This window comes from Melanotaenia boesemani, chromosome 2, assembly GCF_017639745.1.
Source record: "Melanotaenia boesemani isolate fMelBoe1 chromosome 2, fMelBoe1.pri, whole genome shotgun sequence".
Lineage (NCBI taxonomy): Eukaryota > Metazoa > Chordata > Actinopteri > Atheriniformes > Melanotaeniidae > Melanotaenia > Melanotaenia boesemani.
In genome coordinates this window covers 33,696,427-33,719,345 of record NC_055683.1, presented here as the reverse complement: position 1 = coordinate 33,719,345, position 22,919 = coordinate 33,696,427, and the positions used below count along the sequence as shown (strand labels likewise).

At 38.6% G+C, this 22,919-nt stretch overlaps 3 protein-coding genes across 7 annotated transcripts; 2 read left to right on the top strand and 1 right to left on the bottom strand.

Annotated features, from left to right (window-relative positions):
- Positions 1-4,293: 4,293 nt before the first annotated feature.
- On the bottom strand, positions 4,294-6,892 carry LOC121628186 (piggyBac transposable element-derived protein 3). Its single transcript, XM_041967142.1, has 4 exons — positions 6,668-6,892; positions 6,018-6,308; positions 4,432-5,918; positions 4,294-4,335 (listed from the first exon to the last, which is right to left on the bottom strand). The coding sequence occupies exons 1-4, from the start codon at positions 6,723-6,725 to the stop codon at positions 4,294-4,296; spliced, it is 1,878 nt and encodes a 625-aa protein (XP_041823076.1). The 5' UTR covers positions 6,726-6,892.
- A 4,399-nt stretch (positions 6,893-11,291) lies between these two features.
- LOC121633256 (perforin-1-like) lies at positions 11,292-15,730 on the top strand. Of its 2 annotated transcripts, XM_041975133.1 has the most exons (5): positions 11,292-11,352; positions 13,308-13,865; positions 13,979-14,117; positions 14,216-14,427; positions 14,560-15,730. In XM_041975133.1, exons 2-5 carry the CDS (start codon positions 13,333-13,335, stop codon positions 15,413-15,415), a joined length of 1,740 nt encoding a protein of 579 aa, XP_041831067.1. In that variant the 5' UTR covers positions 11,292-11,352; positions 13,308-13,332; the 3' UTR covers positions 15,416-15,730. The 2 variants fall into 2 exon arrangements, with proteins under 2 accessions (XP_041831067.1, XP_041831059.1); XM_041975125.1 differs by lacking the exon at positions 11,292-11,352 and having other exon boundaries at positions 11,991-13,865.
- Positions 15,731-16,009: 279 nt separating this feature from the next.
- On the top strand, positions 16,010-22,855 carry LOC121633239 (perforin-1-like). Of its 4 annotated transcripts, none has more exons than XM_041975093.1 (6): positions 16,010-16,125; positions 19,425-19,533; positions 20,036-20,594; positions 20,714-20,852; positions 21,154-21,365; positions 21,509-22,855. In XM_041975093.1, the coding sequence occupies exons 3-6, from the start codon at positions 20,062-20,064 to the stop codon at positions 22,374-22,376; spliced, it is 1,752 nt and encodes a 583-aa protein (XP_041831027.1). In that variant the 5' UTR covers positions 16,010-16,125; positions 19,425-19,533; positions 20,036-20,061; the 3' UTR covers positions 22,377-22,855. The 4 variants fall into 4 exon arrangements, with proteins under 4 accessions (XP_041831027.1, XP_041831046.1, XP_041831017.1 ...); XM_041975102.1 differs by lacking the exon at positions 16,010-16,125 and adding an exon at positions 16,219-16,569; XM_041975112.1 differs by lacking the exon at positions 19,425-19,533 and having other exon boundaries at positions 16,021-16,125.
- The last annotated feature ends 64 nt before the right edge of the window (positions 22,856-22,919 follow it).

Sequence of the window (22,919 nt, the reverse complement as noted above, 5' to 3'; positions counted from 1 at the left end):
CGCTCGCTCGTTAATTGCTTGCTAGCAGTACTCACTCCTGTTTTGTATTGTTAGAGCACATTTTCCTGATTAGTTTTGCTAACAGTTAACACAAAAGCAGTTTCTCCATGGCTCAGAAATGTTTAGGGGTCATTATTTTATGGGCTGAAGCCTGACTGGTGGTTCTATACGATGATTAGAGCAAAAGACCGCACAATGAAACCCTGTTACTCTACATCCATCCATACTGTAAGACATGTAACATAAAAAATAGGCTGCGCAAAATAACACGTGTCTGAATATAACCGTGCGACTTGTGTAAATGTGATAAATCACTTTATGTTGTTATAAGCTGTTTATATTATGCGATGAAAATAATGTAATTGTGATGCTTGAAATCCACAGGCCACGATGAAAAGAAAATTTAAAAGTGGAGACATTTCCAGTTTTTTTGGAAAGAAAGTGAGAGATGATGAGAAGGGGAAAGAGATGGGAGGAAGATGTGAGGAAGAAGAGATGGCAGAGACACCAGGAGGGTCACAGATAAAGAAAGCCACAGTAACAGATGAAGGAATGACTGAGTGTGAAGAAAGTGATGCAGGGGATGAAGAGGAAAAGTCTTCAGAATCACTGAGAGAGACAGAGGACAGCGGAGAAGAGGCTGATTTAGAGAAAAGAGAAAAGGAAGGCACAGAGTCAGGAAATCCACCCTTTATTCCAGCTGGACCACCTGGTATGTACAGTATCTATTCTCCATTTAGGTTAGTGCAGACATTAGATGTTACAATAAACAACATATTGTCAGTGAAATCTACAAGTGCATTAAAAAGCTGAAAAAAGCGTATAAATATATACATGTGTGCGTGTGTGTTCGTGTGCGTGTGTGTGTATGTATGTGTTTCTTTTAGATATATCAAGATGCAAAGATGACGCTGTAGTGCAGCCAGATTTAAAGACATTCCCTAAAACACTTCATGGAGCAGCAAAGAGGAGTTTCCAAAGCATTTGGTACAACACTTGGTCATGGCTTGAATATTCTTCTTCAAAAGATGCAGCCTATTGCTTTGCCTGCAGACATTTTGCTGTGTCAAAAACAAGTGTATTTGCATCAGAAAATGGATATAGCAATTGGAAGAAGGCCACATCCAAAAACAGTGGGTTCAACATACATGCTAAGTCAGATGCCCATGTAAATGCCATGATAGCATGGAGTCAGTACAAGAGTATGTCAAGTAAAGACACTTCTGTACTCAAAATGATGGGAGATGTTAATGAAAAACAAGTAACTGAAAACCGGGAGTACATTAAAACTCTTGCTGAAGTTTTGCTTTTGACAGCAACTCAAAACATTTCCCAACGCGGCCATGATGAAACTCAGTCATCAAAAAACAAGGGAAATTTTCTCGAGATTTTAGATCTTATCAGCAAACGTGATGCCTTTGTGAAACGACGACTGTCGCAAGGTCCCAGGAATGCTAAGTACACCAGTAAAGGCACTCAAAATGAGATTCTGGGGTGTTTAGCTGAAATGGTGAGAGAGGAAATTCTCAAGGAGGTCAAAGAAAGTGAACATTTTTCTATTTTAGCAGATGAGACAAAAGACATGAAAAAAAATGAGCAGTTGTCTTTAGTTGTCAGATATTATTATGATGGTGTGGTTCAGGAAAGCTTCCTGGAATACCAAAGAGCTGAACACTTGGATGCTGCCAGTTTAACCGAGAAAATAATATCATGCTTGGAGAAGTATGGATTGCAGTATAAAGAGAATCTGGTAGGCCAAGGCTATGACGGGGCTGCAGTGATGAGTGGCAGGTGTTCTGGTGTTCAAACAAGAATTAAGGAAGTTGCTAAATATGCGTTCTATGTTCACTGCAGTGCACACTGTTTGAATCTTGTGATTGTTGACTCTGTGAAAAGTGTCCCAGAAGCTGCATGTTTTTTCACTCTACTGGAAAGACTGTACACATTCATGTCAGGCTCATATGTTCACAATAAGTGGACTAATGTTCAAAAAGAAATGTTCAATGGACCACCTCGAGAATTACCTAAACTTAGTGACACTAGGTGGGCCTGTCGCTATGCTGCATGCAAAAACCTTATGGACAGGTTGACTGCAGTTATCAGAGTGCTGGAAGACATTTCAAATGAGGCTAATCCACAAAGAGCTGTAGAAGCAAGAGGATTACGCTCTCAGATTGACTTTAATTTCATAGGACTCCTTGTTGTCTTCAGAAAAGTCCTAGGTGAAACAAAGATTTTGTCTGAGATGCTCCAGTCAACCAAAGTGGACCTTACTAAAGCAGCTGACCTTACTGAAGCCCTCAGACATGCTCTAGAAGACTACCGCAAAGAGGAGAGCTTTGATGAGCTATGGGATGCAGTGACTGAAATGTGCAACAGTTGCAATATTTCTACCATTGCCAAATCAAAAAGATCCAAACAAACATCTATCAGACTGGCTGATAGCCTTGTAACTTCCACACTTGGACACCAAGCAGATGTCAACAGCAAAGATGCTTTCAGAATCAGTATATTCTTTCCCATTATCGACTCAGTGCTGGGTGAGATGGAGAGACGCTTCTCAAACTCCAGCTGTAACATAATGAGAGGTATACAAGCATTAAACCCATCAAACATTGACTTCTTAAAGGAGGACTTGGTGTTTTTAGTGGCTAAGGCATATGGCTCTGACTTGCAAGACTTAAAAACTGAGATGCGCCAGGCATTAAGACTTCTTGAAAGAAGCAAAGCAAATGGCAAAGTTTGCCCAACTAGTCTGACTGAGTTTGTGACGTTCCTGGAACCTTTTAAGGAAGTTTTCTTTGAACTATTTAGACTGTGCAAGATTGCCATTGTTTTGCCAGTGAGTACCGCAGGGTGTGAACGGAGTTTTTCTACTTTAAAGCTTGTCAAAAACCACCTGCGCTCAACCATGACAGATGATCGTTTAAGCAATCTAGCTATCCTTAGCATAGAGAAGCAGCGAGCCAAAGCAATGGATTTGGATGTCTTTGTGAGACGTTTTGCTGCACAGCACAACAACCTTCGCCTAAAGCTGTCTTAAAAGTAATGGCTGAAATCAGTCCTGTACAGTGATTTAAGTTATTTTTTTGTATTTCTTTTCTGTTTTATTTTTTTGGGGGGAAGAAGGCTTTCTTCCCTCCATTATAACAATTTTTTAAATCATTTTCTTACAGGATATACTAATACAATAAATAGCTTTAAAGAGTTTTGTGGGTATTTTTATTGACTGCATTTGATTATGGAGGATTTTCACATAGTTAAATGAGGACGTCAAGCATAGCCACCCTGCTTGGACCTCTTGCCTCTCCTTTGCCCCCCCATGTAATTTTTTCTAGATCCGCCACTGGCCTGTGCGCATATATATATATATATAATGTTCTTAGTCTTGTCTTTAACTGACTTTCATCCACCTTATTTTTGTTTACTTCTTTTCAATTATTCCACAATATGGTTTATCTGTTCTTGTAAATTGGATAGAAAGTGTTTTAACCTCCTGAGACCCGAGCTTTTCTTTGGTGTGCATTTTTTATTTCTCCTAGTTCTTTGGGGTTATTAGGACCTAGTAAGTATAATAACTAAACTTTGTTTTTGGACAGGAAGTAGTTTTTGCAAAAATTGATGTCCTCATATGGGGACAGCCGTTTTATCATTTTATATTAAAATTTTCTTTGCTATTTGGCATCAGAAGGTCCCAATTACCGTATAAACAAAATTTCACCGTTTTAGTTTTAAAAGTTCTTACAGAAATTTATGTCCACATATGAGGACAATGGGTTTATTTTTACATATGACACAAAGGGACACCAGTTGTGAAAAAATATAAATGAGTTTATTTTGCTTTTTAAACAGTGCAAAAAACATTCACATACACTGTATTTTAAGCCCTTAACATGGCTATACTAAAATATAATGAAAAAAAAAAAACATTCAAGTTTTGTCAAGCCCCTGCTCGTGGCTCATAGTCTACAGTGCAAACAACTGCCATATATTACTAGCCAAGAACATGGCTATGCTAAATACAGTGCAAACAACTGCCATATATTACTAGCCAAGAACATGGCTATGCTAAATACAGTGCAAACAACTGCCGTATATTATTAGCCCTGAACACGGCTATATAAAACTACAAAAGTGCCAATTACAACATAGAATTTGTGACTCAGTGCACTTGACTCTTTTTATTTTTGAAATATAACAGAACACTTTGTTGTCAGTTACTTTCCCTGAGCAGCCTTCTCTAACTGGTTTTATCCAACAAGATACTCAGCAGACTGTTGGAACAGAGCAGCATTACTGTGCTGTATGAAATGCTGCAAAGCAGTTGCGTTCACTCTGTAAACAGAGGAACACATTGCAAGTCATGCAACGCACACGTGATTTGCCACTGCAGCCCTGCCCTCTACAACGCATGGGATTTTTCAAGCCAACCATCTCTGGGAGATGAGATGCAGAACATGTGCGAACTGAGACATGTGGGACTGGAGTGATCCGAGATCTTTTGCCTGGTTGTGTAAGGTGTGCATTCTCTTTCTCAACATTTGCGAGATGTGCATCTTCTTCAAGAATGTCGCACTTGTTCAGGAATACCTGAGCTGCTACCATGCGAAACTCCAGAAACTTCATGATAGCTTTCCTTGGGGTACCTTGTTCCTGGTTGTCACGGCGATACAGCAGCCAGCTGTTGACTAAGGCAAGATCAAGGAAGTGCATCAGCATGCGAATGGTCCACTTTTTTGTGCGGACACTCATTCGGTAGTAGCTCATCATTCTGTCTGACAAGTCTACCCCACCCATCTTGGTATTGTACTCTCGCACAATGTTTGGGCGTCTGACAGTTAGATATCTTTTGTTTTTTTTGCACCACCGCTGGCAGGTGTCCTCAGGCTGTTCAGCATGAACGACAGAAAGCATCACAACTGGCTTGTTGTCAAACCACTTGACAACACATACTTTCCCATCTGCCCTGGTAACTGTGGCTGAGGAACCTCTTCCTTGCTGTTTCAGCATCTGATCACTCGGCAACTTCTCCATTGCTTTGGAGACCCGGTTCTTCATCACTGTGCCAGTAAGGTACACCTGCTTCCTTAGCATGTGTTCCACAGCTGACATGGTGGTGAAGAACCGATCACAGTACACTTTTGTACCTGGCTGCAGTGTTTCAGATAGACGTTTGATGACAAGCGCTCCCAAGCCTAGCCCCTCTGACTCCTGAACCTGCAAAGCCAGTGTCTTTGCACCTTGATATACTTCAAAGTCCAGCACAATTCCATCTGTTGATGCCAGCACGAAGTTCTTCATCCCCACAGGATTGGGCTTGAGAGGTACATACTGTCGGAATGGGCAGGCTCCAGTGAATGGGATCATCTGTTCATCTATTGAGACACATTCTGGACGAGCCTGAAGACGGCAACCCTTGAGTATGCGATCCATGAAAGGTCTCACCTTCCAGAATTTGTCAGTTTTCTTCTTGTCTTCAGGAATGTCATCATCGATGACTACTTTCAGATGGCTTCTCAGTTTGAAGAACCGATCACGTGACATTTTGTCACTGATAGCAGGGACTCTTAGAGCATTGGACCAGAACATCTTCGTTTGTGGGTAATGCACACAAGACATCAAAATGGCTACTCCAAAAAAGTAGTACATCTCTTCAACTGAAGTGTTGAGAGACCTCCCACTGTTAGCCAGTGACATGGCATTTGTGCAGTCGGTAAGGAGTTTCAGCAGCTCTGAGTCAATGTACTGCTCCACATGATCAAGTGGCTGCCAGTCCATTCGTTCATCTCTCAGATAATCATCTTTACCTTGGAACTGGAATAAGTCTGGGGTAAATGGAGCAGATTTCCAGCGTTCACCACGTGCAACATTTCTAGGTTCAGCCCTGGAGTCTCCACATCCTAGTTCCTCATCTTGTTCTAGAAAAATTATAAAGATCTCATTTATCATGTATTTAACATTTTCAAAACAATTTAGGTTCTACAGGATAAAAAGATAAAAATTGGGTTTTGGCTCACCATCATTCTCAACACGATTTCGTTTACGTTGATGCACTTGTGAACGTTGTTGCTCACTTTCGCTCTCATCCTCAGTGATGTAGTGATCAGCTTCTTCTGCATCAGGTGGTGAATAATCTTCATCTGAATCATATTCTGGTGAACTTGGTGGTGAATAATTATCCCCAGCATCACGTGGAATGTCTCCATCCACAGCTGGATCATTCTCTTCACCATTGGATAAATCTTCAACTTCCGAGTCATTTGCAATAGCCATGAGCAACTGCTCTGCTTTTGACAATGAAAGTTTCCCTAAGATGACAAAATGATTAAATTAACTCCAAATTCAAACCAGAATCTATATTATAGTCAGATAGCAATATATGATGATGTAATTACCTATAGTTTACTAGATATTTGCTTCTCTCATTGAAAAAAAGTACCACTTGTCCATTATAATCTTCAAAATATTCCCCAGTTTAGCTAGCCACATAGCACATTAAATAACGTAATTTAGCCCTAATGTCCTCAAACAAGTACTTAACATTTAGACACGCTGTAGTTTGCAAGTATTTCTAAAATTAGTCAAATTTGCATGAAATATGATGCTTAAGATGTTACTGTACATAAACAAACTAGTTTCATTCATGAAAGTGAGATAGAATTTTTACCTTGTTCTTTTTTCTGCCGGGAGTGGCTGTAGAAGGTGTTTACTGAGATTGCCGCCATCTTGTTTCCATTTAAATGGATGTTATGATGTCTTTTAACCACTAGATGGTGCTGTCAGTGGCCCCAAATAAGGCCAGTGGGTCAAAATTGTAGAAAATCGAATAGCATGGTGCAGAGAGGGAAAAATGCAATGTCCTCATGTGTACACACAGGGTCTCAGGAGGTTAATGCTTCTTTTCATAGTTTCCACTGTTTTTCTTCTGTTCTGTAAAGGACAGAAACTATCTCAGTGACAACGGCTATCAGTAACCTTCTTCTTCTACATTACTACAACCTTTTTTGACACCATGAGTCAGCAGATGCACAGATTACAGTTTAGACAATATAACAACAGATTATGCGTTTTGTTGCAAATTGCATTATGATTACATTGTGATTATAAATGGTTAAAACCTGTGTATACCTCTTATTTTACTTTACTCCTGGTTTCCTGGTTAACAGGATGAGAGAAGGGTTGAGGAAAGAGAGCAGGGTGGAAATAAGGGAAAACGGAGAGAGAGAGAGAGAGAGAGAGAGAGAGAGAGAGAGAGATAGCAGGTGAAGAGGTTGGAGAGAAAGGTGGCTGAACTGCCAAGTCAGCTCCTGTTTCACCTGCCTTCACTGCAGCAGTTTCCACAATGATTTCACACAGCTAAGGAAATAGTTTAAATAAATGTAAAAAAAAAAAAAAAAAAACAATACATTAATTGATTGGGACTATAGTTCATTCATTCATTCACTTCTGTTTATTTATTTATTTTTTTACTTTTTGTAGTAAGCTGCTATAGTGAATGCAGGAGGAGGAGAGAGGGGAAGCAGGATGAAATGTTAGAGCAAAGCAAGAGGGAAGATGACTGGGAAGATTGCAGATCCCAGAGATTGAACTAAAACTGCAATAACAGATTATTTCACTGACTAAATGTCAAAATGAGTGGAACTATTTTTTCTTAAAATACTATTTATAATTGTATAGAAATAAATTAGACATTTTCAAATAATTGTTACACTTTTTAACAGCAGCACACACACAAAGGACGTGTAGACACTGGTTATTGGTAGAAATGTAGATTTAAGAACTGGATTTCTAAAAGTTACTTTTAAACATGTTTGAATTAGTCCTAAAATGTCATATAAGTGTCTTGTCCTTCAAAAAGAAAATCCAACATGATCTTATTTTGTTATTGTTACAATAAAAGGTTGCATTTTATGATGCCAAACTTTTGTAAACTTGAAGGTTTTTATTTTTTTCCAGTGCTGGGTCTATTGCATTTCCTTTGAGTTCTCAGGTTCAGGATAGAATAAGCAAATTAAGTTCACTGAAGTGTGTTGTTACACTCCAACAGTCCTACCAGGAGTTTGGACACCATTGTGCTTTTTAAACCAATATGGAGAGTAAAAACAAAAAGTCTGCTTCAGCTGTTTTTTCAAAATCTGTGAATATTACACATGCGCTCACTGGCCGTTTTATGAAGTACACCTTGAGTTGCTTGTTAACATAAAAATCTAATCAGTCAATCACAACAGAAACTTAATACACTGACGCATGTGGACATTGATTAAAATGACTTGATGAAGTTCGAATTGAGTGTCAGAATTAGGGAAAAAGGGGATTTAAGTGACTTCAAATGTGGCATGGTTGTTGGTCTGAGTATGTCAGAAACTTTGAGCAGCAGTTGTCTGGACCAGAATGTCTTGTTGATGTCAGAGGAGAATGGGCAGACTGGTTGGAGATGATAGAAAGGTAACAGGAAGTCAAATAAGGTTTAAATCAAGGAATGCAGAATAGCATCTTTGAACATAACCTTTGTCCAACCTTGAAGCAGATGGGCTACAGCAGAAGAAGACAGCACTGGGTGCCTCCTGTCAGCTAAGAACAGGAAACTGAGGCTACAATTCACACACACTCACCAACATTGGACACTAGACAATGGAGAAAGGTTGCTGGTCTAATGAGTCTCCAGTTCAGCTCCACATTCTGATGGTAGGCTCAGAATTGTATGGAAATAACATTAAAGCATGGATCCATCCTGGCTTGGATCAACAGTTTAGGCTTCTATTGGTGTCATGGGGCAGGGGATATTTTTATTAGCACACCCTTAGTGCCAACTGAGTATGGTTCAACCACCACAGCCTACCTGGGTATTGTCGCTGACCATGTCCACCCCTTTATGACCACAGTGTAGCCTATTCTGATGGCTACTTCCAGCGGAATAATGCACCATGTCACAAAGCTGCAGCAACTGTGTCAATATAGAGCAAAATCTCTGAGGAATATTTCCGACACCTTGTTGAACCTACAGTTTGTCCTGAAGAATCAAAGCAGTTCTGAACACAAAAGGTGGTCCAACTCGACACTAGATGGACCTAATAAAGTGGCCCATGTGTGTAAATAAAAAAGAGGTTAATTATGTTCTAAATCTCATTTTTCTTATTAAGATCGCTGCTGCTGAGTGGCCTGAGTTTAAACAGCTTGTTTGCAAACATTAACAGGTTTTTTAGGAGCTGTGGTGGATGTTAAACATAACCTGGCTGAAGCAGAAAGGCAGAAATAAAACCTGGGAATGCTGCACCAATCAGAAGTGTTCAGCATTGCAAGCCTAATCTAAAGATTTGGGCTTTAGAGTAGGACTTGCATACCTGGACACTTCTGATTAATTTCAAAAGGCCTACTTTTCTACTAAGACCATTTAAGGACTGAAATCTTCGCCAGAGCTCTGGTAGCCCCTTCGTCCTTCAGCTGAAACAAAGGAGACAGAGAACAGGACCCCGTGAAAGACCCAAGTTTCTGGAAAAAGCTGCTGCAATGCAGCTCAGGAGGAGAAGACTGTTGAGAATGAATCACACCACCTCCTCCTTTCCCCCTGTCTTTTACAGAACTGTGATGAACGGTTCCCCTTCATGCAGTCTGAAAGTTGCACACTAACCAAATGTTTTGGTTATGTTTTCCAAATAACTCATTTCTATAGAAAGGGGAGGTGGTGTGTGTGTGTGTGTGTGTGTGGTGGTGGTGGTGGTGGTGGTGGAGGTGTGGAGGTAGCTGCGGCGGGGGGCTATGTTGTACAAATCTATAGAATATCTTTAAACTTTTTTGTATTAATTCTCATTCATGTAACTGGGAAACATTTTCCTCACAGGGAAAAAAAGTCTGTTTGATTCAGTTCATTTCAAACATTTTTCCATTAATTCACCATCTTGTTCATTTATTGTTTGTAGATTAATAATGTAAAACAGTTTGCTAAATATCACTGGTAAATTATGTTAGAGTATCTCATTCATGAGTGAGTGAGCTTAACCCGTCATTCACTTATTAAGTTACCTTTTCACCTCCATCTTTCTTATTAAACTCACTTGCTTTTGTTGTGGGCAAATTAGCTGGTTTCTAACCAACTGGGCTAACAGAAAACATAGATATGACTCACTGATTTGCCCTAGCTGTTGTTGATGTGGTCCATAGCTAAAAGCTACATGATGGGACATGAAGAACCAATCTGCATCTAAATAGTTCCTGTAAATGATTAGCTTACCACATACAAAATTTAGAAAGCCAAAGGTCAAAATTTCTCTTTTCATTTGTTGGATGTTAATGAGTACTGTGTGAGTACTAGAAATGGCAATCCTCCTGTTTTTTTTTTTGTTTTTTTTTAAGTGGTTGAACTATAAAGACATGTCACATTAAACATTTTCAAAATAAAATGTACATTTAACGTTGTTAACAAGTCCATGTGGTGTTTCTATTTGCTCACAATATGTGGAAACCATGGCTTTAAACTTAAAGCTACAGTGTGCAAACAGTTATGAAAAAAGTGTTTCAATCAGATGTTTTTTCCACATAATTAAACTGAATTGAGCTGAACTCTAGGGGTCCCAGAGCAGGCCCCAGCTCACAGCTAGCCTTAGACATCAGCTTGTTCGGTTCATTTAAGTCTCTGGCCCAGGAAGTGCTGCCCCAGCAGAACAACAACACAGCAGATCACACTCTCCACCGCTAATTCTGTAGCAAACACTGAAGGCGAAACTCACAAACTGTGGTCTGTATTGCCAGTAAAGGAAACTGTGGTGGTATCTGCTAAAAGTTTTCAGAGTTATTCTGACAGAGCATTAGGTTATATAAAAATAATTTAAGAACTCATAGCATAAGATTCTCACTGCCAGCATGCACACACAAAATTTCTACTCAGTTTGAGGTTCTCTACTGTTGCTTTGTTGTTCCATTTTCCTTTTTTTAAGACTTTTTTCTTCAGGAAAAAAAGAAAAGAAAATAATTAGTTGGAATAACAATACTGTTCTTTAAACATAGCAAAGATCTGGCATCATCAAACTAAAGCAAGCCAATATGTCATTCCTGTGTGAAGTTTTGAATAGAATGTCTGTGTGTAGAATTAAAATAAAGCTGTAAATGTCTAAAAGCGCAAGAAACGAAACTCTCACAGTGACAAATATATCAATATACTAGGTTTTCATCACCTTCTGCAGTTTTCTCTCAAATGGCCACAGACCAAACCCACGTGTAAAACATGTCAAGTTCATTTTCCACCAATCAGCCAATAAAAAGTCTGCTTTATGCTCAGTGTTGTCACCTTAACATCATCCTGATCGTCTTACTTGTCACTTTGACATTTCTGCATTTAACCTGAACACATCCAGCACGGTGAGTTTATATCAATTTGCTCATTTTAAAATATTTTCAAGCTTAATTAGAAAAATAACATATTGCTCCAGGAACAATGGAATATAATACTACAAATAAATACCTTTAGTTGTACCATCACTTATTTAAAAACATTACAGAGAAATGAATGAAAAAATAGAAGGAAATCAAAGATTTTTAAAACCCTTATTATTTTAACTAAGGTAAGAGCGTTTTAAAAAAGCATGTGTATTATTATCCAAAACATTATCAGTGTTGTCTAAAGTGATATTTTATAAATAACATTAGTCATCAATTCAAATTTGTAAATCAAAGGAGACCCAGAAAAGATCCTGGGGGAAAGAAAAATGAGCTGTAGACAGTGATTTAGTAGTGTTATTAAGCTGCTGTTTTTCTTTTAAATCTATGAAGGCCTTTTTAAGGACTGAAATGAAAGCAAGCAGAGAGTACAATCCCCAAGTATAGCAAGTAAAAACATTACTGACAACCCAAATCAGTTCTCATTAACTCTAACCACAATCAGATGAGTAACCATTTAAAACCAATGAATCAAAAATGTGTTAATAATGTGTCAGAAACTGTTGTTATCTCTGAGCAACACAGTCATATAAGATAATGTGAACCTTTGTTTAATGTAATTGCTATATTATAATGGTTTTTCTTTATTAATCCCAACTGGGAAATTAGGCTCTGTGTTTGACCCGTCTCTAAATTTAGAGAACAGAGAGCTACCATGTTTCAGAGCCTGGGGAGCAGTATGGGGTTTAGGGACCTAGCACAGGGGCCAACAGTGGTTTATCTCTGTTGACATGCTGGGGATTTGAACCCAGGTCATCCAGACAAAAGCCCACCTCTAAAAGAACCACCACTCCTTCGTATGTCCAGTCAGGGAAACAATTAAACTCAGAATTATTTATATAGATGTTAAACTAAAACTTCAGTGCAACTCAAACAGTTTTACAGAGAAAAAAAATAAAAATAGATAAATAAAATAATTACAAAGATTAAAATGAACATTTTAAAGAGTAAATCGTAAATAAAAATAAACTAATGTAGATGGTGATAAAGCAGGAATTCAAATAAAACTAAATGTTAAAAGAATACCATGGATCAAAGTACCAGAGAACATGAAAAGCAATTTACAGATTATTTTGGTCATAGAAATTTAGGAATCACAAGGAAGCCAGCACTCTGGTGATAGAGAGAACAAATAGATTATTAATTTAAGGTGGGGGGTAAAAACAAACATTAAAGCCTTTGTAGGCACTAAGGATTATGTTTTCTACTCTAAACTGTACAGGGATCCAGTAAAAGCAGCGTAATACTGGAGAAATATGACTGAACAGCTACATATTTTGTGACATAGTAATGAATCTACAGTTCATATTTAACAGGCCAAAAAGTATGGATCTGGACATCAGAAGAATGTAGGTTAAGGTTAGGAAAACATTATAATGGTGAGCATTAACACAGAACCTTTTCCCAGATTATGAGATAATTGTCCCCACCCCACTATGAAAGCTGTGAAAAAAAAAAAGAAAAGAAAGAAATTGTATCCATGTGCATGAACATGCAGTTCATAGACCAAGCTTGTGACACAGCTGTTCTCTAGGGTAGGATTTTGTCACCAGCGCTTCTTTTTTATGCTTACAGACCCCCAAAATATCTTGTTACGGTAAAGAAATAAAAAAAATAAAGATGGACCATTATTTATAAAAGAAATAAATGGGTTTCTCAGAAATGAAGGGAAAGTATCTGGACTGTAAGCAGTAAGATTACAATATCAGAAGCAACTTTAAGCTAGATTTAAAACTCAGATAGTTTAGTAGGTGGGAGAAATAGTTTATTACTGGTTTTGTGTGATATAGCTTCCTGTTGTGTTTCAGCATCATCTGGGCAGGAGTGGCTTTTTTTTCATCTGCTGTATGTCCAACTAAAGTTTTTATCTTTTTCAGTTTGCTCTTCAGGCCTAACAGCATCATGTTTACTTTGTATGTGTGGATCTGCTGTGGCCTTTTGCTGCACTATCCTCCATGCACATACCAATCATGTACAGAGGGGACACCAAAACAGTGCCAAGATGCAGAATTTGCTCCAGGTTCCAATTTGGCTGGGGAGGGCTTTGACATCACCAAAATGGAGCGTAAAGGGGCTTTTGTGCTCGATATGAATCTGTGGAAACGCAAGGATAAAACTTGTACCCTGTGTAGCAACCCTTATCTGGAAAACAAGAAGCAAAAACTGCCCCTTTCAGTGGTCGACTGGAGGGCAAAGCAATCCTGCAGTGCAGCAGTGTCCTCTAAACTTCACAAATCCAGTGAGTCTCTGGTCAGTTCCAGCTCCTCTTCTGTTGAGAACAACTGGAAGGTAAATCTAGATGTAGAGCGGAAGGGCAAAAGTGCCTCGCTGATGCTGGCTGGAACTCATTCGAAACTGGCTGAGTACTCCATGGAGAAAACAAAGAACGACAAGTTCAGTTTTACAAGCCACAGCATATCCTGTGAGTACTACAGGTAAGAAGATTATGAGGGATTAAATTCCCCACATAAACTTTTATTTGTGTGAAATGAATCCAATGCTGATACACTACGTTTTTTTTTTCCTTGCCTGCTTTCCCAAATGACAGCTACGGAGTTTCCAGCAATCCAAAACTGCATAAAGAATTCCGCAAAGCAGTGAAAAAGCTTCCCAAAGTCTACAGCTCAGAAAACAAGCAACGATTTTACAAACTGATTGACAACTTTGGCACCCATTACATCACCAAGGTAAAATGATAAGGAATGAAATAGCACAGTTGGACCAAAAAAAAAATGCAATATTGAAATTATGCTAACACAAAATGTTTTAAAATGCATCCTTTTAGGTGAAATTGGGGGGAAATGTTCAGTCCATCACCAGCATCCGTCAGTGTCAGGCCAGCTTGCAGGGGCTCAGTGCAGAAGAGGTGCAGATGTGCCTCTCAGCTGAGGCCTCGGCTAGTATCAAAGTTACGATAAAGGTTGAAACAAATCACTGCAAGAAGGACATAAAGAAGTCTGAGAGTAAGTCAGACTTCTCCAGCCTCTTCAGTGATCGGTAAGGAACATTTTCGTTTTCCATTCATTTCAACCTCCGACACTTAGAAGACTTCAGAATTTCTGTACAAGTCACTCCTTTCTTGTTTTGTGTGATTCATCTCAAACTGTGAAAAATGTCTTTCATAAACAGGTTCACAGAGATAAAAGGTGGTCATACCACTGAGCCAGACCTCCTCTTCTCTGCTAGCAAAAACCCATCAGCCTACAAGGAATGGCTAAACACAGTACCACAGAATCCTGACCTGAATTCATACTCCCTAGAATCTCTGCACGCATTATTGCCTGAAAAAGACCCAGCAAGGAAGAACCTGCGTTCAGCCCTCAGCCACTACATCCTGGAGAAAGGTCTGTGGAGGAACTGCAGTGAGCAGTGTCAGGCTGGTATTAAAACTGATAGAAAAGATTCCTGCGTCTGCCAATGTCATAACGACCTCGCTGTCAATCAAGACTGCTGCCCAACCCGTAAGGGTATGGCTCGGGTCATCATAACAGTACAGCGGGCTTCTGGGCTCTGGGGTGACCACACGACATCGACGGATGGCTTTGTTAAGGTATATTTTAACAAAGTGATGGTCCATCGTTCCCATGTCATTTACAACAACAACAACCCACACTGGGGCGCGATTGTTGATTTGGGCTCCCAGGATCTGTCTCTAGGAAACAAAGTGTATTTTGAAGTTTGGGATGAGGACAGTGGTTGGGATGATGACAACTTGGGAGGATGTCTGCAGGTTTTAAGTGAAGGTGTCAAGTCAGATCTCTGTTCTCTAAATCATGGCACACTGTACTTCAAATGGGAAGTGAAATGTGCTCCAAGTCTGAGCGGTAGTTCGTGCTCAGACTACAAACCCTCACCTATGAGTCCAAGTCTGAGGAAGCTGTACATGTCCCGTCATGCCCATCCTATTCCAAAAGTCATCCTGAAAGAGATGGGTGTGTTTGTGGATGAGTCAACTTCATGGAAAAACCAGAGTTTTACTACCTAAGTGCAAGTATGATGTAAATTACCACAAATGTTTCAGTTATGCACATCTTCATTTAGCATACTGAGTAGATCTGCAATTTCTGCATTATTTCTGCTTTTTTCTTTTAGATTCTTCCTCTTGTTCACCTGTGTTTTATACATTTTCTCATTGTTACTCTCTGGTTTTCATGATTATGTGACTTATTTTCAAGAATCAGAGAGAAATGAAAAAAAAAACTAGGAAAAAACTATACTTGTCATTTTGTTAGTTTGACAGTCTGTTCTTGCTGCATTGTGCAACTTAAAAAATAAAAGAAATAAATAAACATGCTTTATCCCTTGGAATACTGAAGATGTTCATATGTCTGGTATGTTTGGTAATAATAACAAAGGATTAGAGTTAATCAGTGTCCTGTTCTCACCATTTAGATCATCCACTTAAGAGAAACAATACTTTTGTTTTATCATGGTTCCTTCTAACTAGAAAGATGGCCTGACTTTTATATTGTTGAGAACTGTTTGAGTTTGTCTATTTAGACTAGTGATTCATCCAACTCTGCATACTGTCTGTTGAACAAAAATGAAACCATCAAACCACATATTTTCCTCTTGCTCTCTTAAAGACCACAGTCACCTCACCCCCCTGCTTTGCTTCTCTTAATCATAGACCCTACTGCTTACGTTCACAACCAAGGCAGTCATATACATGCAAGACAAAGTAGCAAGATATTGGTAAGTCATTTATCAAGTCCTTCGTCTAATAGTCTTAAACACAACTAACCATCTATGGGTTACTGAGTACTGGTAACAGTTTAGTTGTTGTGGAGATGGGAGAAGGGGACTTTTCAACTTTTAACTAAAGCGAGCATGTCGTCATAGCTGTGGGTACCCAAGTTCTTTCTATTTCAAAGAAAAACTGCAGTCAGCATTGGTTATTGAACTTGGTAGTTGCTTGAAAGAACTGATACTAAGGAGTAAAGAAAGACAGTGTCAGAGATGGCAGCGGTGGAAAATAAGTGCACCAGTGAATTTCTACAGTGAACGCAGATGAGAGGAAAGACAATGACAAGAAAAACTCACAAGTCTGAAAGTGGAATGACGAAAGTTTTACAGGAGTTCCAACAGTGTTAGGCTACTGCTCAACACAGCAGTGGTCTAACACTAATATGACCTGCGGTGAGTAAGCAGTAATGAATCTGGTAACACTGAATAAGCTTTAAATTAAAATAATATCTATTAGTATTAAAAGACTGAGAAAGGTTTGAAATAATATACCATCAAAAAAACCATGTGCTGTCATAAATGTTCATTTTAGGGTGGTAAATGTAAATATTCTTCTTCATCTAATAACATTTTACTCAAGAAGGTTATGTGGTAAAGGTTAAGATCAGTGGACACACTTCTTTGTGCCTCAGGTGATACAACAAATCAATACTTGGAGGGTTGTTGATTTGAACCTCACTTTATCATATTCATACTTTGCCCACAATGCTTCCAGTATCGGTCACACTGGTATATGAATGTTTGGTGGTGGTTGGAGAGGTTGTTGGTGTGGACTGGCTGCCAAGCATGTAGCTTACCACATGTGGAGTGAATAAATATTTGAATTCAGTGTGAAGCATTTTGGGTGCCTTGAAAAGGGCTATATAAATGCAGTTCATTATAATTGTCATTATTATTAGTTGTCTTCATGTGCAGGTTTGCTTTTGTCGCAATTTCCTTGATCTAATACTTATATAATATGTCTTACAATCCTTTCAAGCGTAGTGTCCACTACAGTGGGCATCTATTTAAAAGCTGTGAGCTGCTACTGTGAGCATGGGTGAGGAAGGGATATTTGAAAACTTCAGCGGACATCTGTGAGTTATCCAATACTCTGTAACTCACTGTAGAATAAATAACTATACTATATACACACTTTATCATCATCAAATGTGCCTCGGTGATAAAAAAGAAAAAAAATGATACAGTTACATTTATCTACAATATTAACATAATAGACATATGATAACATATAATTTTAAGTATTTAATAAAATAGGTAAAAACATAAATGAAATATAAAAAGTCAAATATGACTAAAGAATAAGAAAGCATCACTTTGCAAGTTAAACGTATGTGAATATATATGAAAGGGTTAATATTCTTTGTGACCCTTTTTATTTTACAACGCATTTACTCCCGAACAGTCCATGAATACATAAAAAAAATGCTGAAATAGCCATAAACATACATTTTACAACACTGTGTGTACAATTATTAATACATATTGTACAAGTGCTATTTTCTGTGCATATTTTCCTATTTCAAGCCAATCATACTTTACTGCTTTCATAAGGTGATAAACTGATTTTCCATCAATGACAGACAGCATACTTTTGATTCTGATTTGATTATTTTCAATACATTTTTTGCACTGAAAGAGTGTGTGGCCTGAAGTAGTTAAATGTGTAAGTGTTAAGCAGTTTCAGGTTAAAATACTAGCAAAATAGATTGAAATGGCACTTAAAAGTCGAAAATTGTACAGTTGCTGTCAGATGGTACGGATAATACACACACTCCACACTCCAATCAGTAAAAAGAAGGGTGTCTATATTGTGAGCATCTTATTATGTAAAGCACTTTGTGCTACTTATGTATGAAAGTTATGTATGTGATACATAATAGAAACCATGTTTACATTTACAAAACAAAGGTACAATGCCCAAACACTTTTACCAAGGACTAGACAACTTTTTAGAACAAACAACTGTACAAAACGTGACATACTTTTAAAATCCTTGATGCAAACATGCATGCAAAACATTTTTACAAAGTTCTGAATACATTACTGAAACACTTTTACCAGCAACAAAGCAACTTTATATCGATGTGAAAATCTTTTTTCTGAGTTTACCGAAACACTTTTACAAGTTCAGGAAACACACACAGAAAGGTGTTTCACCAAAATCTGTGACCCATCAGTAGCTGTGACCGCAGATGGCGATAGCATACATTTCTCAGTATGACTTACAAGACGAGCAAAGTCTTAAAAATGCTTGTATTTGAGTGTGAGTTCATTAAAATGATAGCTATCAGAAATGGTGACTTATTTCACCCCTTTAGTCTGGAATCTTCTAACATAATGTGACCCTCGCATAGCTAGGATCACAGAGGTCACCATTTCTGATAGCTATCAGAGACCTCGTCACATTTTAAGGTGATATGTTTTACATTTTTACAATAAAACTATCACATTATAATGTGATAATGTCCTAATTTTCTTTTTTATTTAGGTAACAGTTCTATGCCTCTGTAGCTTAAAATGAAACTGGTAAATGATAAGAAACAACCCACAAAGCTTTGACAGATAAGGCTTTGACAAAACATGATTCTTTTACATACAACTGTGTTGCATATAATTATACTTTGTTGCATGGCAACTAATATCCTGCATTTTAATCAAAACCATCATCTTAAAACCATCAAAATGGGGGTTATGAATACAGAGGAAACATATCGGTGCTGTAAATGGGATTGTGCATATGAGCCTGATTGTGTAGTTTTCTGTAGGTGTGTGTATATGTGTGTATGTAGATGTATGTATGTGCTCTGGGCCCTTTATTTTCTTACTACAAGGCAAAGACCTCGGCGTGTACCTTGATTGTTCCTTTAATCTTTGTAAGCAGGTGAGTGCAGTAGTCCAGTCTGGCTTTTTCCATCCGAGACAGCTAGCTATAGAGACATACCTTCCAGCTAATGTCATTAAACATGTAATCCATCTGTTCATCACTTGTAGATTGAGCTACTGCAACTCCCTGTATTTTTGATTGGATTAATCTTCTGTTCATCGTCTCCAGCTGGTCCAGAATGCAGCTTATCGTCTGTTGACTGGTACAAAACGGAGGGAGCACATAACACCAGTTTTTGCATCTCTACGTTGGCTTACTGTTTCTTACAGGATCCAATTCAAAATCCTGCTTATTGTTTTTAAAGCACTAAATGGCCCAGCTCCTTCTTATCTGTCTGTGCTCCTATTTATTCGTGCTCCAGCAAGATCCATGAGATCCAGCTCCCAGCTGATATTATCCATTCCAAAAACCAATTTTAAGTCTCGAGGTGGCAGAGCCTTTTCTGCGGCAGGTCCCTCTGGAACAACCCTGTAAGTGTTAAATCTGCACAATCACTGGAAAATGTTAAATCCCTCTAGAAGATGCATTTTTTTCAACTGCCTTTGATCACAAGTTGATCTAAAAAAAAATTTCTTTTTTTTTTTAATTGCTTTATCATATTGCTTAATTTATTGCTCTATTACTATTTGCATTATTTTATTTTGGATGTGTTGTAGTTTGTAAAGCACATTGGGCAACATGACCTGTTGGAAATGTTTTACATAAATAAACCCGACCTGCATGTATGTATGTGAGTGTATGTGTATGGATGTGTATATATATATATATATATATATATATATATATATTGTTGTTGTTGTGGTATGTTTAATACAATAACATTGACATCTGGAATAAATCAAATCAAATCAAAGTAACCTTCCATTCTGTTAGCAGTATTAGACAGAAAACATATATCGTGTGTGCTAATGAATGAACTTCTATACCAGCCTGTTTTTGCATAAATAAAATATTTTTTTCTGTCTTTTTCAGTTTGCATTATCCGGCCTAACAGCATCATGTTCCTTTTGAATGTGTGGATCGGCTGTGGACTTTTGCTGTACTTCCCCCCATGCTCATACCAGTCATGTACAGAGGGGACACCAAAACAGTGCCAAGATGCAGAATTTGCTCCAGGTTCCAATTTGGCTGGGGAGGGCTTTGACATCACCAAAATGGAGCGTAAAGGGGCTTTTGTGCTCGATATGAATCTGTGGAAACGCAAGGATAAAACTTGTACCCTGTGTAGCAACCCTTATCTGGAAAACAAGAAGCAAAAACTGCCCCTTTCAGTGGTCGACTGGAGGGCAAAGCAGTCCTGCAGTGCAACAGTGTCCTCTAAACTTCACAAATCCAGTGAGTCTCTGGTCAGTTCCAGCTCCTCTTCTGTTGAGAACAACTGGAAGGCAAATCTAGATGTAGATGTGGGGGGCAAAAGTGCCTCGCTGATGCTGGCTGGAACTCATTCAAAACTGGCTGAGTACTCCATGGAGAAAACAAAGAACGACAAGTTCAGCTTCACAAGCAATAGCATATCCTGTGAGTACTACAGGTAAGAATATCAGGGTTTAAATTAAACTTCTTCCCAATGTTTCCATATTGAATCTAAATTGATTCACTGCCATAAACTAATGTCATATCTTTTCCTGCCTGCTGATTCAATGAAAACAGCTACAGGGTTTCCAACACTCCCAAGTTGCACAGAGAATTCCGTAATGCAGTGAAAAAGCTTCCCAAAGTCTACAGCTTAGAAAACAAGCAACGATTTTACAAACTGATTGACAACTTTGGCACCCATTACATCACCAAGGTAAATTAAAGCAACCATTTTATCTCCAAAATGAACATTGAATCCATGTGTACTTTTACACTTTGTGATAAATCCTTCCATGTTTTTATATGTCTCATATTCTGCAAAGAAAACAAAAAATGGATTCTGGTTATTTTCTTCCCCTTGTTGTATTTCACGCTGGCTCTCACATGTTTTACCTGCATTTAGGCAGTAAATTAACTCAAAGTTCTTTGGCTTTATCCACTAAGTGTGGTCTCGTTTCCAGAGTAACACCAGATACTTTTAGGTAACTAGACTGTGTTTGAACACACCATTCCAGGTGAAGCTGGGGGGAAGTGTGGAGTCTGTGACCAGCATCAAACAGTGTGAGGCCAGCCTGCAGGGCCTCAGTGTGGAGGAAGTTCAAATGTGCCTGGAGGCAGAGGCTGCTGCAACAATCAAAGTCAGTATAAAAGCAGAGTCCAAGCACTGCCAGAAGAACTCTGACAAGATGGAAAACAAGAAATCTTTCTCAGATTTCTTCAGTGACAGGTAAAGAACACACTTTTTAAAATTTGTTCTTGCTTGTGTCATATCCTTCTCATTTTCTATCTGTAATTTTATGCAAGTTCACGTCTTTTAAGTCCAGAACAGCCAGTTTGGCTCAGCTGTTGAAACATTGCTCTTCTCAACAGGTTTACAGAAATAAGGGGGGGCCATACCACAGAGGCAGACCTTCTTTTCTCTACAGACAAAAACCCATCAGCCTACAAAGAATGGCTAAAGACAGTACCAAAAAGTCCTGACGTAATCTCATACTCCCTTGATTCGCTTCATGAGTTACTGCCTCCTAACACCTTTGTTAGGAAAAACCTGCGCTCTGCCATCAGCCATTACATTCTGGAGAGAGGCCTGTGGAGGAACTGCAGTGACCGTTGTCAGGCCGGAATCAGGAGCAACTCAAGAGACACCTGCGTCTGCCAATGTCACAATGAACCAACTGTTAACCAGGACTGCTGCCCAACCCGTAAAGGCATGGCACGGGTTGTTATCACAGTACAGCGAGCCTCTGATCTCTGGGGCGACCACACCACTGCTACGGATGGCTACGTGAAAATGTTCTTTAATGGAGAGGTTCAACGTACTCGTGTTTTTCACAATCAAAACGACCCAGACTGGAACACAGTTTTCGACCTTGGCATCCAGGATCTGTCCTCAGGAAATGTAGTGAGATTTGAAGTTTGGGATGAGGACAACACCTGGGATGATGACTTGCTGGGAGAATGTGAGAAAGTTCTGTCTGCTGGAGTTATGGAGGATGTGTGCAATCTGCAGCATGGCCGGCTCTACTACAAATGGGAAGTGAAGTGTGCTCCGAGTCTGAACGGAAATACATGCATGGACTATAAACCATCGCCTATGAGTCAAAATCTGAAGAGATTTTATGTGTCACGTCATGCACATCCTATTCCAAAGTCTATGCTGTTACAGAAGGGAGTGTTTGTGAATGAAACAACCTCTCTGACCAACCAGAGTTTTCTGGAGGCCATAGGTTTGGGGTAAAATAACAATAATATATGCGAACAAGGCTTACATTGCAAGATAACTCATTTAATAAAAGGTGTAATCTTTATTTCAAGCTTAATCTTATTAATTTGCAACAGAAAATAATGTTTTTAATGCTAATTCAACCATATTTGTATTGTGACTGCTTTGGGTCAGGCTAATATCCATTTAGGAAATAGATAAGCAACCAATTTAAAGAAGCAAATAGCCTAATTATACGACTATAAATGTATGAATCGCATTCAAACATGGTTTTGAAAGCTGATATGTTAAAGAGCCTGTTATAGGTTCATAATTTATGATGTGGCCTTTATCTGAAATGCAAATAATGTATATTAGATGAAGTTTCTGCAATTATACTCTGCTCATTTCTAGCATTTTATTGTGTCTACAAACATTAACAACATGCATTTGTGTCTTTTATACTGTTTCAATTACTTTGTTCATTTATTTAGAATAAAATAAGAGCATCTGAATTGTTGGAGGTTTTTTTTTAAATCCTTTATCTCATCACTTTTGCTTCTGGTTAGACTGGTGTTG